This window comes from Plectropomus leopardus, chromosome 20 (genome assembly GCF_026936395.1).
Source record: "Plectropomus leopardus strain MGB_pleo_1.0 chromosome 20, ASM2693639v1, whole genome shotgun sequence".
Lineage (NCBI taxonomy): Eukaryota > Metazoa > Chordata > Actinopteri > Perciformes > Serranidae > Plectropomus > Plectropomus leopardus.
The window spans coordinates 26,852,701-26,869,249 of record NC_142195.1 but is presented as its reverse complement, the minus strand read 5'-3'; the positions used below and the strand labels follow the sequence as shown (position 1 = coordinate 26,869,249).

Here is a 16,549-nt window from a genome sequence, read left to right as displayed (position 1 = left end):
GTTTTTGTTTTGACGTTAAAGGTCTCTGTTAAGGGTCTTTGTCCTGTTTAATGTTTTTTCCTTAATTTGTGAGATTATGTGATAAAAATGTAAAAATCTTACCAAAAAAATCCATCTGAAAAGAAGTCAGGAGGACAGAAACTTGTGAAACCCACCTGACTGTAATTAAATCTCAATATTTTACTTTTTCTACGTAACCAAACTCACTGTGAGCACAAAGTTTATTTATTACTGTCACCTATAAGTGTTAATTTGTAAAATCCTCTCTATCCTCCAGGGCAACCTGCCAAAATACTCCCATAATGCCCTGGTGGTCCAAGCGATGAAGACCAACCTGACGGACCCCGACATGCACGTGCTGTTCTTCGACGTGGAGGCGGTGATCATCCAGCTGCTGACGGAGGAAGCCCAGAGACCGAACCCCATGCTGGTGTCTCCGGAGACGCTGCAGAAGAGCCAGGCGGGCGCCGACAAGGGCGGGTCCTTCCTCGCCAACAAGATCTTCAAACAGGTCTGTAAACACAGGAGCCAGCGCTAAAAAATATAATATTAATATTTTCAGGATCTTATTTAGTCTCTTTTATCTGATTTTTTTATTTTGATTTTGTTATGTTATTTTTAAAACAGCTTGAAGGAATCTCTTTAAATTTGGCTTAAACATCCACTTGGGCTCAGTTGTAAACTGATTAAATGTTGGTGGTCACAGGTTGAAAGTTAAGGCCGCGTCTTATTCTCATGAAAGCAATATCTCAAGAAAGGTCTGAAATTTAGGCACTGAAACATGTGGGAACCCCGAGTCTCACTGTGACATCATAACGTTCTGCAAAAACACTTTTCTGGCCGTTTTTCAGCGTCATAACTCAGGAGCAGAAGGGAGACATTAGTTCAGATACTGACTTGGTGACGATTGATGAAGACGTGCGTGAAGCATCAGTGTTTTCATGGATGTAAACTGTCACTTGACCATGAAGGAATTCAACGGTGAGGTGGTATTTCTAGTTTTTATTGAACCTTCCTCCTGTCCACACCAGGTGAAGGAGACGATGAAGGAGACCATCAAGGAGCACCTGTTGGATGAAGATGAAGAGGAGGAGGAGGAGATGAGGAGGCGGGAGGAGAAGTCCAAGTCTCTGAGTCTGCTGGAGTACAATCTGACGATGGACACGGCCAAACTCTTCATGTCCTGCTTGCACGCCTGGGGTCTCAACGAGCAGCTGGACGGCATCTGTCTGGAGCGACTGGGCATGCTCAGACCGCACTGTCCCATCTCCTTCGGCCTGATCTCCAGAGGAGGTCACATGTCCCTCATGCTGCCCACATTTAAGGTACGAGTCTGTGTATACAGTCTAAAACCTCTGAAACCTGACAAGTTAAACAATCCTGTATCAGCCTCCATGTTACAAGATACTGAAGCAGGAATATATGTTTGAGTTTCAAAAAAGCAGCAAGTTAATACACCGGGCATCAGATCTGTCTGTAGAGAAGGTTTTTCAATGCTGTTTAAAAAGTTCAGACTTCTCTAAAATCAGGGAAGTGGGAACTGACAGCACACACAGTGTTCAGCTGTGAAACTCAACTTATGACCTGCAGACCAAATCTGGCACCCGATAAGGTGCCAGGTGGCCCCCCAAACATTTTCTTATTCATTTTTTGTACTTTTAGTATACATAAGATGCCAGAGAGAAAAAAAAAGCATGATAAATACAATGTTTACCAAAAAAATGTCAGTGGAAGGTTTGACGCACACCCGTCCTTTAATGCTAGAAATGTCCAAAAATCCTAGAAACGTTTTAAATTCCTGTAAATGTTTTGAAATCCTAGAAGTGTCTTAAAATTGTAGAAAAGTCCTAAAATCAAAAAAATGTCCTGAGTTTCTAGAAAAGTCCTGAAATGCTAAAAATGTCGTAAAATCTGAGAAATGTCCTGAAAATGCTAGGAAGGTCCTGAAATCCTACCAAAAATCTTAGAAAATTCCTTAAATCCCCAAAAAGTCCTAAAATGTTTGAAATGTCCAAAAATCCTAGAGGTGTTATATAATCCTAGTAATCTCCTAAAATCCTGGAAATATCTCAAAGTCCTAGAAACGTCCTAAAAACCTAGAAACGTTCTAAAACCCGAGAAGTGTCCTAAAATCCTAGAAATGTCTTAAAATCCTAGAAACATGTAGTTTAGTGTGCAAAGTTTAGTGTCCCTGGTCTACAGTATGCAGTGTTTTACACCATACACTGGTATATTCAGGGTCCGTCATTTATTTGTCTGCCTCTGTTTCCCAGGAGTCCTTGCTGCGGCAGTTGTCCCTGGCGACGGGTCTGAAGCTGACTCTGACCGACATCGTGGGGAAGGGGACGTACGGCGTGTCGAGGGCCGTCACCACACAGCACCTGCTGTCTGTCATCTCACTGGCCAACACTCTGATGGGAATGACCAACGCCACCTTCGTCGGAGAGCACATGAAGAAAGCGCCAGTCAGGTAACACACACACACACACACACACACACACACACACACGCATGCATGCGGACGTACAACTTCTGAGTATGCTTTGCTACCTTTTTTAAATTTAGCTGAGAGGTTTTACTGAGATTACTGAGTTTGTATAAGATAACTGACTCACTGTGATGTCACACATTGGTTTGTGGACTCCTGTTTTAAAGCCTCCAGTTTGGCATTTTGGCTCTTGCCATCTTGGGTTTTTGGAACCAGATGTGACCATATTTAGAGATCAATGTGGTCCATTTACAGAGATCGTTAGATATCCAAAAAGTTGGGAAAAAAAGTTCCAGAAAACTTTTTTTAAGTATATATTTAAAATTATTTTACAAAAAATATATTTATTTTATTTTAATTTTTTTTTTTCCACATTTTGTCATTTTCTGCTCTCATTATTTTTTTTTAACTTTTTTTTTTTGGTTATTTTTCTGATAATTTTCTTTTAACTTTTTTTACGAATTGCTTGCTAATTTTTGGGCCATTCATTATACGTTACTCATTGCTTTGTTTTTGAAAGAAATCAAGCCTATTTGCTCGGGTTTCAAAGAGTAGACGAGTGTAGATGTATGTAAACCATAAAAAATCTTAACCTGAGGTCAACATATCTGAATTCACCGGGCAGAAAAACCCGATCTGTCATCAGTGATTCCAGCTGAAAAACAAAAATAACAACCCGAACAAGCAGAAACTGAATTCTGATCACGAAGGGCCGACGCTGCTCACACACACGCACACACACACACAGCAACACCTGCAGCAGCTGAAGTTCAAATACTGTCAAGTTTGTGTGTGTGAGGCTGATTGTTTAGTCTGTCTGAGCTCTCATTGTGCCGTGAAAGATTTAACACGGAGGTCGAGGTCCTGCTGCTGTAACACCAACACAACATTTCATCATCTCGTCAGACCTGCACAGAATAACCCTGCAGGGAGGGCGGGCGGGGGGGAGGCAGAGAGGAAAACACACCGCCAACGAGAGGGGAAGTTGTGTAAGGGAGAAAGGTGGTGAAATGGTTGTTTTCATCAGCCTCGTCTGATTTTTATTACGCCTGGAGCTGAACGTGCATTAGGTCGTGTGTGTGTGTGTGTCTGCAGGTAGTCGAGTAATATTTTTTGTGCATATTTATGACTGTAGACTCAAGGACCTCTCTTGCTTGTGGTGATTTACTTTTTTCCTCCCCCAAAAACAAAAAAAACCCCAAAATATTTCATTGACCATTTCATACCATCATTAACTACTGACTCCTCTTAACCAGCAGATAGGGACCTCGAGTGATCAACAAAATAACGTAGATTACGAGCCTTATGTCATCTATTACAGGTTGGCATTTGACGATATGAAATTTTATGCCATGATTATCCTGGCCAAAATAATGATTGCATTTCATGGTGTTTTCTTGATAATAATAAAAATATCCTTAAAACTCTTTAAATGGCACTAAAACATGCTGGAATCACGTTACTTTACATTAGTAGTAAAGTAACTAGTTGAGAAACCAATATTTTTGTTCCATCATAGCAAAACTAAACGTCTTTTTTATGTCTGACTCCTCCACAGCGGGTGGAGATCTGCCCTCTTTCAGCTAGTTGCTTTAAATCTATATTATTTATACAGTCTTTGATATAGAACCACAATCATGACTGAATATAATCAAACAGCAAACTCTGCCTTCATTTATTAGTTTTAAGCCGCCTCAAAAAAATCAGTATCAGCTTAAGCGTTGGCTTTATTTAGAATATTTTCACCACTTTACCTTGTTGTTAGGCAGCCGTTACATCAAAAACACAAAAACAGTTATTTTACTCCATCGAACGGCGAAGCTGCTGCTCTACCGCTGCCTCCATCAGCTGTTGTGGACGGTTAAGAGGAGAAAATATTTAAATATAGTAAACACTTAAACTGATATTGACTTTTTTTGTGGCTAAAGTATGTTTTGCTGCAGCCCCGTCCACAGCAGGTTATTGCTTAGCTTTCATTTGTTGTGGGACTGTACTTTATTTATCGGAGGGGGAGGGGAGGCTGGGGTGTGACTTTTTTTAAATTTAAAATAGATATAAAATACTACCTTTTCAAGTTGTATGTCCCTCCCCCAAACCAAAACTAAAAACACAAGTCACTCCTCATTGCTTACATTAAAAAAAAAGCATGACCCATATTGCAGCAGCCCTTCCCCCCTCAGCAGTAACGAACAGTCCCTATCACCTAGTCCAGTTAAAGTCTGACTGAGTCGGATTATCTGGGTGTGTTTTGTCTCATTTCGAGAAATTCCATTTAGTACGATTTCAGCCGGACTAACATGTTAACGTGTATTTTAAAAGGCCAGTTTTAGTCAGACTGAGACAATAATTAGACTTTTTTTAGACATGGTGTTCACGTACTGACCGATTTGCTCAGTCTGACACGATGAGAAAGTTTGTGTTTTCAAACAGCCAGAACATCAGAAACAAAGATCACCTCCGCAGGAGGACAGAGGACACCAACGCAGCCTGGAAAACTTTTCAAAGCTGGTTGTTACTTTCTCAAAAACCCAGAACTTCTCTTCTGTGGCCTGTCCACATCAGAGGAGGTGATTGAGCAGCTGCAGAAGGAAGCTGAAGACTTCTTTATAAAACTCAAACTAGGGTCTTCTCTTTGGCTGTCTCCACTTCCACACTCCGAACCCGCGGTCCTGAATATTTGACCGTGTTTGGGTTTTTGGCTTTTTCATGTTGCCAATGTTACATTTATGACAGTAGGAAAGCTTCCTCCCTGTGTGCTGGAGTTTGAAAAGAAGTGCTCCCAAACTCTTAGTGTTTTAGTATTTCATCACAACAACCACAACAGCGCCGCCTCCACCAGCTCTGGCTGAGGGATTCAGCTCCTCTGTGGACCGAGTCCAGGAAGTCCTGTTTTTGAGAGACTCACTCAGACAGAAATATACATGAAAAACACAAAACCAGTTTGGCTTTTCTGACTTTAGTCTATAAAAAATAGCTACTTATATAGAGGTGAAGTCCTTCATTTCTGAAAGACCACCATGGGACTTCAGAAAAAATATATATATACGGTATTCAGTGGCAAGAAAGAAATATTTTTTTGCCATTAATGACACATTATGTTTGATAATTTAATAAATAATTTTGCAAGTCAAGATATTAGCAGTTCCTTTTAAAAATGTTGAAGTTTAGGACTATAAAAATGCTAGGGTTGAGTATTGTTTAAAACATTACCAATACCAGTACCCTGAAAGTGAACCTTTCACCAATAGAGTTCTTCATTCGATGCCCAAAAATAATGTGCTCGGACTAGTATGTATGTATGTAGTATAGCCAGTAGAGGTCAACCGATATTGGTTTTTCTTTTTCTCCAATACGATACTGATTATTAGTTGTTAATGAGACCAGTAATCAATATTTGTAACCAGTATTACCATAAAAATTAAAATATTTGTCTATAAATTTCGAATTTTGAATATAACAAACTCCAACACAAAACTTTGTTTAAATGCCATTTAGCAAATGTTTAATCAAAACTGAACTTTTTTACATCGCAGCAAGTTCACAGCAACTTTTTTTTAAAAAAGTCAAGTGAAAATTTAGACAAAAAATGAATGAATAAAAATAGCTCCCTGAGGTTTTACAAAATAAAAGTTGCTTCCCATGCTCACACTTTCTTTGCACTTTTGAATAAACTTATTTTACTGGTGACCATTAAAATAAAACACTTATACAGATAATAGTCAGAATGCCAAATATTGGCCCCAATAGTATAAGATAATCTTTTATTCGTCCCACAATGAAGAAATTTGCAATAAGTGGCCAGGTCGATAATCTGTCAACTAATAATTAATAATTACAAAATAACATTCGCCTCTCAGACATTTCGACTGAGTACAGACACTACACTACTCCTCCATTGTTGCTCTTTAGTGATGTTATGGTTGGTCTTGATGGTATGGCCTTTCCTTCTCTGTTATTGGATTGCTGACTAAAAAGTGACAGTGACAAGCGGTTTGCAGCATTTTGCCCAAAGTTGAATATTTTTTTTTATCTCTTGGCAACCAGAAAAAAAAGTCAAACTTGCGGCATTCAGAGCAGAACAGAAGCTCGGTGTCTTGCCATGCTGCTTACATTTAGCATTGTGCAAACACGAGGTGCTCCCATGAAAAACAGTAAAAACTTGAACATAGTGGTTGCTTGCCATCATCATTGCAATATTTTTTTGGTGACAGCCCTAATACCAAAATCCTTCTTCCCTTCTTATGAAGAGTGTCTCCACATTGAGCAGGTTGAGTACAGGAAACACGTCTTTTTCTCTTTGTTCTGAAGAGATAAATTGTTTTCCTGTTGGACAGAGCTTGAAAATGTGGAGTTTTATTTTTGTCCTCTTCCACAGATTTACAGTTAAAATAACATGAGCTGCACTGTGAGCCTGCAGAGCTGGTGAGGACACTCTCTGATTTGCAAAAAAAAAAAAACCCTGAAGCTGGCACAATGGACACATTTAAAAATTAATCATCATCTTCACACATGCATGTGGGTTTATTTTCACTTTCTAATAAACACACATCATCGGCCTCTGTCCTACAACTCCACGTTAATACGTCAAGTTTGAATTGTCAGAGAAGACGCTTAATTCACCATTTCGATTCTGAACGTCCAATCTCACCTGAATATCGAAGGGATTCTTTGGTTGGAATTGAATCAACTGAAATGGGTGGATTTAGATTTTATTTAGATAACAGCTGTAAACCCCATTTCTGTACAGGCATTACACATGCAGATACAGAAAGCAGCGCTCAGATAACATCGTGAGCCGCACTGACGAGCGCAGACCGAATTTATTCAGCCTGATAGAGTCTGATATCAAATATGACATAAACACATGGGGTCCGAGGAGATAAAGTAGGTTTAGTGGACTGTTACAATTCAAAAAATGATCCCTAAAATGTCTCAAATTACTTTTAATGTGTTTGGTTATTGTGAATTTCTGGTGCAGTTTGTGCTTTTCTGTGAAAACACAGAGAGAGAGTTTTGTACTAAAAAAACTTTTTTAGACTCTTGACTCCTGAAGACACATATTAGCTTCAACTGCACTCCAGAATCAGATTAATTGTTGATAAATTGGTTTTACTGGAGTTTGTTTGGCATAATTTTCACGCTTGTCAGAGAGAGAGTGTGTTTCTTTGTGTTGAGCGTGCCACATTGACAAAAAGGTGTGTGTGTGTGTACAAGAGAGAGGGGTGAGGGGTTTTCAGTGTGTTTTTTTGTGTGTGATAGTGAAAAGCAGTGAGAGCAGGTGTGTGTGTGTGTGTGTGTGTGTGTGTGTGTGTGTGTGTGTGTGTGTGTGTGTGTGTGTGTGTGTGTGTGATAGAGAGAGTGGAGCGGGGTGAGGGGGCTTGCAGGTGCACATGTGCTCTGTTGCTCTGAATGGTTTTTACTGGATTTTCTCCAAAGAATAAAATAATTATAATGATCGTGTGTGTGTGTGTGTGTGTGTGTGTGTGTGTGTGTGTGTGTGTGTGTGTGTGTGCTGGCACCAAACTTTATTTATATATCAGTGCTTCACAAAGTGCTTCACATAGCAAGTTTAGAAAGAGGTAAAAAAAATTTTTAAAAAAAGGTTGCTATTTGACACGTTTCGGCATCCAGCCTTCTTCAGGAAGAAAACTTCTTCCTGCACGTCGAAACACATCGAAGAAGCCATAGTTTTTAATCATGTTCTACTTTTAGACCCTGCCAGTGTAATAAAGGTATTTTTTTCCTTAAAGACAAGTGCCGTGGTTCCTTCCCGTTTTTCACTTCTGATTTATTTTGGCCCTCATCGCTCCCGTTTTTTTTTTTTTTGTCCTTGTGATGTATTTCTTTCAAAATGTCCCTGCAGTAGATTTTTGGGCATTTTTAACTACCAATTGTAGAGCTCCCTGGCAGTGCTTGTTGCCTGGCGACCGCCATTGATCACCGCATTGATTGTTTTATTGGAAGTGTTTGTGTGTCTCTGAAAGTTAGACGCCTCCAGTCTGTTCAGAGTCAGGACGGTGTCCTCCACACAGAATTCAATAGGCTGGAGCCTGAGAGCACGCACGCACGCACGCACGCACGCACGCACGCACGCACGCACGCACGCACGCACACATGCACACGATATTCAAGAATTTGGTTTCAGGAAATAGAAATAAAAACATTTTTTGTGTGAACTCCTGTTGTTATATATGTATGTGTTTCTGTGTGTGTGTGTGTGTGTGTGTGTGTGTGTGTGTGTGTGTGTGTGTGTGTGTGTGTGTTTTGGCCCTCCTCTCTCCTCCCTGCTCCTTTAATATTTCATGGCCCCCTCTTTGTGATCCTCCTCCAGGCCTCCCAGACCAGGAGGAACCCCGGAGACTCCTCGCAGGACGGTGGCTGCCCCCCCTCAGCCCTCCAACCCGGCGCTACAGGCCCAGATCAAACAAGGTAACTACAAAAGGAGGGGGGCGCTCGCTTCACACACCCCCAGGGCCCTGCGGGGAGGGCGGGAGGGGAGGAGAGGCGGTGGTTTGATAATGCAGCCCACCGGCAATAAAACCCACAGAGAGTTGTAGAAAAAATCCCCGAAATATCACAGGAGGAAGCTGCTGCTGTTTCCCAGGTCAGCAGGTCGTTAAAGGGCAGTACTGCTTTTTTTTTGTTCCAACTTTAGCTGCAGATTAAACCTCCGATTGCAGCTTTGCATCCTGTCACCTCTTTCCTAAAATTAAAGTAAAAAGTGCCTTGTGAATACAGCTCAGTCTGTACTTACACAGTTTAATGGTTTTGAGGGGAGAGGCTGATGCACATTAACTTAGACCAGTGGTTCCTAACTGGTGGGTCACTGGGTCACAAGTTTGTAAAAATCACACTTCATTTTGTAATAACATGAATTTCCAGTTTTTACTTTTTTTTAACAATTTATTTTAATTTTTGTGCTCTAAGCCAACATGTGGTTTATATTTTGCGAAACAAAATTGAATAAGTGGTAATTTATAATGTATGGACCTTAAACTAATGACTAAGCAGAAATCTGGACCCCATGTCTGGACCAGTTGGGGACCACTACAGTAGAGGGCCTCAGTTTTTGCTATAAGATTCATACTGAAAAGCAAGTGATAAGATTGTATTGACGATAGGGGCACCAGATCAGAAAACACTTCTATTGGAAGGCAGTGACAAACCTGTTTTTGTCCCTTAGTTTAGACTTGTTGAAAATATTATGGTATGCATATTTCCAGTATGAATTGCAGGGAAGAGATTTGATTTAATTTCTACTTGGCACTTCTGTAGCTGTAGTCAGTAGTTTTAAAGGGACAGATCAGCCCAAATTCAGTATTTTTCCTCTTATTTGAAGTGTTATTTATCAGTCAAGATAGTTCAGGTGTGAGTTGCTGAGTGTTGCAGATATTGTCTGTAGAGATGTCTGCCTTCTCTCAAATATAATAGAACGAGATCGTACTCGGCTTGTGGTGCCCGAAAAATTTAGATGTAAAGATTTAAATCATCAGTCAGAAACCCCTCAGATGACTGAGATTCTTCAAGTTGAGCAGTCAACTTTTCTTGTTTCTGTGTCAGTCAGTGTGCTTCTGGGGTGTTTCGGTCCCCAGATTTTGCTACAGAGTGAGTGCTCCTCACTTGCACGCTGCTCTCTGGTACAGTGAGGCGGAGGAGGCTGCCCTGTCATAGAAACAAACCCACGAGGAGCATGTCATTTAAAAAAAGTACTTTTTTTATATCTAGAGTCAGAAAAATGTGCATTTAGTTTATGATGCATTGTTGGTGTAGTTAGTCCGCAATGCACGCTCCCTTCTGCACGATGATACACATACACCTACATGAAAGTGCTCACAACAAGGTCTATGGATTATTTTGAGTAACCAGGTCATGATTTCTTGAAAGAGACATTACTTTCGAGATTTTCAAATCAATGTTTTTGGTCTATTTCGTCACCACAAGCCGAGTGCCGTCTAGTTCCATTATATTGGAGAGACACTCGGCAGCTCACACCAAATCTCGACACTGATAAATAGCATAACAGGCAAGAGGATTTGGGGGTAAGCTGTTTTTTTAAGCCACACATGGGTCAGCTACAGTGGATTTTAATGGTGACAGCGAAAGAGAAGTGAATGACAGAACAAATACAGCAGAAAAGAAAGAAAACAGTAAAAGGGAGAAAGGAGGATTTCACTCAGTAAAGGTTAAAAAAAAAGTTTTCTTTGCAGAGAGAAACCTGCTCTGGTTCACTGCAGGAGACGTTTTAACCAGCCGTCACCATCTGCCTACCACACACACACACACACACACACACACACACACACACACACACACACACATACAGCTACCTACCACACTACAGCAACCTCATTACCTACAAATACACACCAAAAATCTAGTCTATGTGAATACAGACACCACACACACACACACACACACACACACACACACACACACGTATACACACACACACACACACACACACATACATATGCCATGGGTGGCACCCTCGGGTGTTGGGGGTAGGCGGGGTTTTGGTGCTATTGTCACGCCTTAATGGAGGCCAAGCGTGACAAGCGTGTGGACTTATTCACGCCACACGCCTATTCACCGCCATTCAGGGGGAACGCTCGGCCGTGACCTCTGCTCAGCCGGCTACTCCAGCCGGGTGTGTGTGTGTGTGTGTGTGTGTGTGTATGTGTGTGTGTGCGTATTTGGGGCTTTGTGAAGGAGAGCCCTGTTAACCCTGCTCACCGTCGCTTTTCACATGGAAATAAATGAGGAGGCCCCTCTAATATACTGCAGCATTTACAGTGAGATTAACAGAGAGAGCACACGATTTAACGTACCTAAAAACATCTAACAGCTACTGTCATATTCACACTCACTCAGAAAACTTTTCAAAAAGCATCTTTATTTTTCCCTATTTTGGGCCCTTCATCCACAAATACTGTTGTTTCTAAGACTGTCAACAAAGGATAATTAAAGTTTCAACATGGGTTTTATTTTTGTACATTTCTGTTGATAATAACATTACTCACACTTAAATTATTTTTGAGACTAGATGAGATTTAAAAGATCTTGCTATATATCATCTTTTTTTCTGGCGTGCTGATGTTTCTTTTCCAGGGTTAAAAGCTTTGAGCTGGGACTCAACAACAGCTAAAATTGGACCCAAGAACGCCTAAAATCTGTATAATTTTAGAGAGGAAATGTTCATGGAAGGACAACTTAAGATGTTAAAGCAACACGTGTACTCTACATGCACATGCTTATACTAGTAGTAGTATACTACCTCTGTCATGGTTAATACATGGGTTTTCATCAGGGGGTCCGGGACCCTTAGGGGGTCCTCAGGGATGCTGCAGGGGGCTGCAAAATCTGACATAATATTAGCAAAGATAAATCTGCCCATTCATAAAAAAAAACAAACAAACAAATTAATCAACCCATTTAATGTACAGTACACAACATAGGTTTTAAGCTGAATGGTGCCATTGAATCCATAATATGTAACTATGAATCTGAATAATGCTGATTTTAAACATCTTAGTACTGTATGCACAAAAAAGGTATGTTTCCCAGTGTGTTGTTACAGGCCCAGATTAATATGAATCTTAATTTTAGACATATAGCAGGGGGTCTTTGCCTTTCTTTTGGCCAAGGACTCAAAGGCTTAAAAACATTAAAGAACCCTGATATAATATTTAAATTTAATAGTTTTAACAGAATTAAAGAGCATTTTGGTATTCCTTTTTTATGTACTCTACCTACAGTAAAAGGAGTTCATTGTATTAATTAAGTGATATGGCAATAATTTAAGGCTATATCGTGATACACAATATATATCGATATTTCTAAATGTCCATTCACCTATTAAAATACAAAATTATTGAAAAACTGCATTAGTATCTAGTGTCATATGATAAAGTTGTGTGACTGTGGGAGGCGGAGAGCCGTAGAAGAGAGCGAGACAACCAAAACCCTGGTGGCTTATAAAAAAAAAAAGTGACAATTTATAGTCAAAGTAGTCACTTTATTGCAACTTTAGTTATTTTAATAATTTTGTATTTCAGTAGTAGTAGATTTCAAAATATTGAGATATATATCGCGATATAGCCTAAAAATATTGTGATTTTATTTAAAGCCATATCGCTTAGTCCTAACTCAAAGAAACCATAATCATGTATATGCATAGCCTTAATAAAATGTATAGGGCTGAGTAATAAAAAATTCAACCCCCGATACGGTTGTCATGAACAGGGAAATTAACTATAGAGACCAAAACAATTTTTTGTTCCACGCTGTAAACGTGTCTTTATTTTGACGGGGGTCTTTTTTTTGAGGTTTTACTCTGATTTGGAGCCTCAAGTGGCCGTTAGTGGAACTGCAGTTTTGGTTACCAGCGACAGTAAAGCCTTCTCCTGCAAAGCTCAGCCATTGGCCCAGAACCTAAACTGATAAAATAATATTTAACCTCCTCATACAGCAGATCTTCATTGAACTTTGAGGTTTTTTTTCACGCCAGTGCTGGCAATCTGCTGTTGACTGCCCTCAGCCATCTCCTCTGTCTATCTTTTCTGGTTTCTTTCTCGCCCCTTCTGTTTCTCTCTCCACACTGCATGGCTTCAGCCTGCTGCCTGTTCCCACAAACATTTCTCTCTTCAGTATTTCTTTCAGTCAATCCTCTCTTTTGTATTTGTGCACTTTCACTATTTCTCTCCTTTTTTTCTTTCTTTATCACCAACTGATGTAACTGTTGCGTCCTGTTGTGATACATGTTTTCTCTGTTGTAGTCGGACTGTTTTGTTGTGTGAACAGTAATTTTATGTCTCTGACTGTGTTGAAATGTTATTACTGAATCTTTTATTTTTAAGACATGATTTAATTTTGTGAGAAAAGCAGGGTTTTCTGTCTTTCGTTGCCAAACACCCTTAATGGAAATCTGAAAATTAGTGTGAAAATCTGACACAACATACTTAATCGTTTTATCTCCACTGTGTAAAGGTTTCAGGTTTCTGGCCCAAGCATAAACATCAAATCTGTTTTCTTACTACAGTTTACCTGTACGTCTAACTTTTTCTAAATATAGTTAGTGTTCTTTTTAAAATAGTTGATGAAGAATATGGGTTAATTTCTTGCTAGTGCCGAAGTCTGAAACCTTGACGAACTGTTCAGGAATTTTGTCTACTTCAGTTGGTCTTCATCTCCAAACTAACAACATTTTTTTCTTATCTCTTTCCCAAGCTCTTGCTCAGAAATCTTGTTTTACTGTTACTATATTTTGACATTTATGTGCCTTTCTCTTTTAGCATACGTTGAACTTCATGCAACTTCACCAGAAGAAAATGTTGGCATTGTACATTTCTATAAACCATGGATACATTGCATTTGTGTATTTTATGGTATCATATCAGCGTTTCTAAAAAGAAAATTTATAAAAGTTGACTTCGTCCAGGTATGGAGGGGGTGGTGGCTGTTGTGTCGCCAAGAAGACAATGTGGATAATGTATCATCCAGATGTTGTTTTTTAGGGGGGTATTGCTGTTTTTCTAGCAGATTTATCGCCACCAAAATTGCTGTTTTTTTTAAGCGACTCGTTGCCATGTTTTCATCAGGGGAAAATGCCACAAAAGCGTGTATTTCAAACCAAAATATGATCTTTTTCTAACTATAACCAAATGTTTTTTGTGCCCAAACATAACCACATATTAACCACAGTGCAGTTAAAACATAAAGGTTCAGTCTATCCTCTACATAATAATGTGCAGATGTAACGTATCTGTGGTTTGCAGAAAGGTACAATGCCAACAATTATTCCGACGATTGGGTTTCCCAGTTTCTGTCTGGACTATGTTAACTGCATGATTCAGAAACTTACAAATATGTCCAGTGCTAACATGTGTTAATGTGTTAACGCAGATGTGTGTTTTTTACACACAGTGGTGTCAGATATCGGGCAGCGTCTTGGATGTTTTTGTATTAAGCCTGATTTTCATATAGGAGGCTGCAGATCACATCCTGCTGCAAATCTGCAACTATTTTTTTTCCTTCTTTTTTAAACTATAACCACAATTTTTCTCCCTAACCTTAACCACATCTTTGGTTGCCATGTGCAGGTGTTGAATGTGTTTTAGAGACAAAAAAATACTTGCAATCTGGGTTTTGCAGAATCATCCAACAACATTGTTCTTGTTTTGGGTCCAAGTCTTGTTTTGTTGTATTTGATTCACATCCAACTTGACTGCAACTTGTGGAAAGCGAATTTTATTAGCATTTATTTTTAAGTTTTTACTTCTTTTCTCGTGACTGCTTCCTTATTTTTCTTTTATACAATTCATTTCTGTTCTTGTGTGTTATTAATACATGTTCTTCCTCCTTGCTGCCTAACTGCTTATCTCCTCTCTTCATATCTGTTGTATATATTTAAATCTTCCTAACCTGTTCTTTTCTTCTTGACTATTTCTCTCCTTCTCTTCCTTTGCAAGCTGCTGTAGCTGCCACAGCCAACACCAGCACTGTTACTTCTGCTACTACTGCTGGGGCTCCGGGGGCCCCTGGGGGTCTTCCTCAGGGGGCCCCTGGCTCCCCGAGCCCCGGCCCTGCTTCTCATAACATCCCCTCAGTCAACGAAGGTACAGACTGAACTGACGGGTACCGCTTAGGGAAATACTCGCAGCCATACTCTTTTTTTTTTTTTTTTTTTTAGTTTCTTATCTTTGTTTTTGGAGGCGCTTTGTCTTTGTTTCCTAGATCTTCTCTCCTACATCCCCTCCTTCTGTCTCTCCTTTTGTTCATAATTTCCTTCCCATTTTTATTTTTTTAATTTATTTATTCTCCACTCCCGTTTCTGTTTCTTCTTTGTTCTCTTGACTTCTCTCTCACTCTCTCGTCTTCACAATTCTATACCTCCCCTCTCTTCACTCCATCAGTTATTTATTTTCCTGTTTCTCTCCTCCTTGGTCCTCACCACCTCTTTTCTTGCATCAGTCTTGCTCTTCCCTGCAACCAGTGTTTTCGTCTCAGGTGTCTTGCTCCAGTTTGTTGCAGCATCTTTGTCCTTGTTTTGGTCTACAGCGCTGTCTGTTTATCCGTCTGTCCGTCATAGCTGAGTTCAGTCCACTTTCAATACAGTCAGTTGGAGAAATCGACAGTTTTGGGTTTCCAAATGCGAATGCTGCAAGACCTTGCAATTTTGCTTAATCCCTGGCATATTTTCAAAATATGGAAAAATTCAAGCAATGGTAACATATTATTCCTGAATTTATTAAGTACAAAGCACAAGTAAAAAAAAACATCAGTCTGCAATTTTGACCTATTGTCCCAAAGAAATTAATTGATTTGTTTCCCCTTGGATTTGCAGTTAGCAGTTTTTGGGGAAATTTGGGGTGCTCATTGCATATTTTTAGCTGATATGCAAAAAATTTGAAAAAAAAAAAAACCTTACAGTTATCAGAAAAAATGCATATAGGATATGTTTCCAAGTGCAGCAAAATTTGGAAAGAGAAATTTGTGTCATCAGCAAACAAGTTGACTTTTCTAATATTTGGAACTGATGCATTTGAGAGTGCACTGACTGCAGTCCTTAGGTCCTGGTCTGTTGTATTCTCTCAGTTGTGCGATTCTGTCCTGTGTTCTCTGTCTCTAAGATCACCTGTCTGTCTGAATGTCTGTGCGTCCTGATGTTTCAGTGTCTGTGCTCACTGTTTGCATGCTTGCTATTTCCACCTGATGGAATGGGGAGTGTGTCACGGGGGAAAATAAACAAGCCAACTAAAACAGTTTAAACTGACCAAATTTTAAAAAATGCAATTCGTCAAACAAAAATTCCCTTGTTTGATATTCAGCCGTCCCTCTGTCTTAATTTGCAGCACATCTGACAAATTTTGAAGAGGCATTTTAAAAGTTGCAGTGTAAAAGAAAAAACAAAGACCAAATGAAACTGATTTCTTGCATTTACCATGTTTTATTGTCAGTGAACTAAAGTGTTCATTGTTACTTAATATCTGAAGTCTTTGTGGTGTCCCTCTCAAAGCCTAATGTCGTTTTTTCCTTGTAAACAACTATCATAAACATCTTTTT

At 39.6% G+C, this 16,549-nt stretch overlaps 1 protein-coding gene across 5 annotated transcripts in view; it reads left to right on the top strand.

The window, feature by feature from the left end:
- wdr7 (WD repeat domain 7) overlaps window positions 1-16,549 on the top strand; it is a 109,563-nt gene that overhangs the window by 27,487 nt on the left and 65,527 nt on the right. For 3 of the 5 annotated variants that reach the window (XM_088071495.1, XM_088071497.1, XM_088071494.1), the window contains 5 exons: window positions 278-511; window positions 1,032-1,325; window positions 2,274-2,470; window positions 8,820-8,917; window positions 14,956-15,102. In XM_088071495.1, the coding sequence (XP_087927621.1) occupies window positions 278-511; window positions 1,032-1,325; window positions 2,274-2,470; window positions 8,820-8,917; window positions 14,956-15,102 (970 nt within the window). The remainder of the gene's footprint in view (window positions 1-277; window positions 512-1,031; window positions 1,326-2,273; window positions 2,471-8,819; window positions 8,918-14,955; window positions 15,103-16,549) is intronic. The other 2 variants (XM_088071496.1, XM_088071498.1) reach the window with 2 other exon arrangements.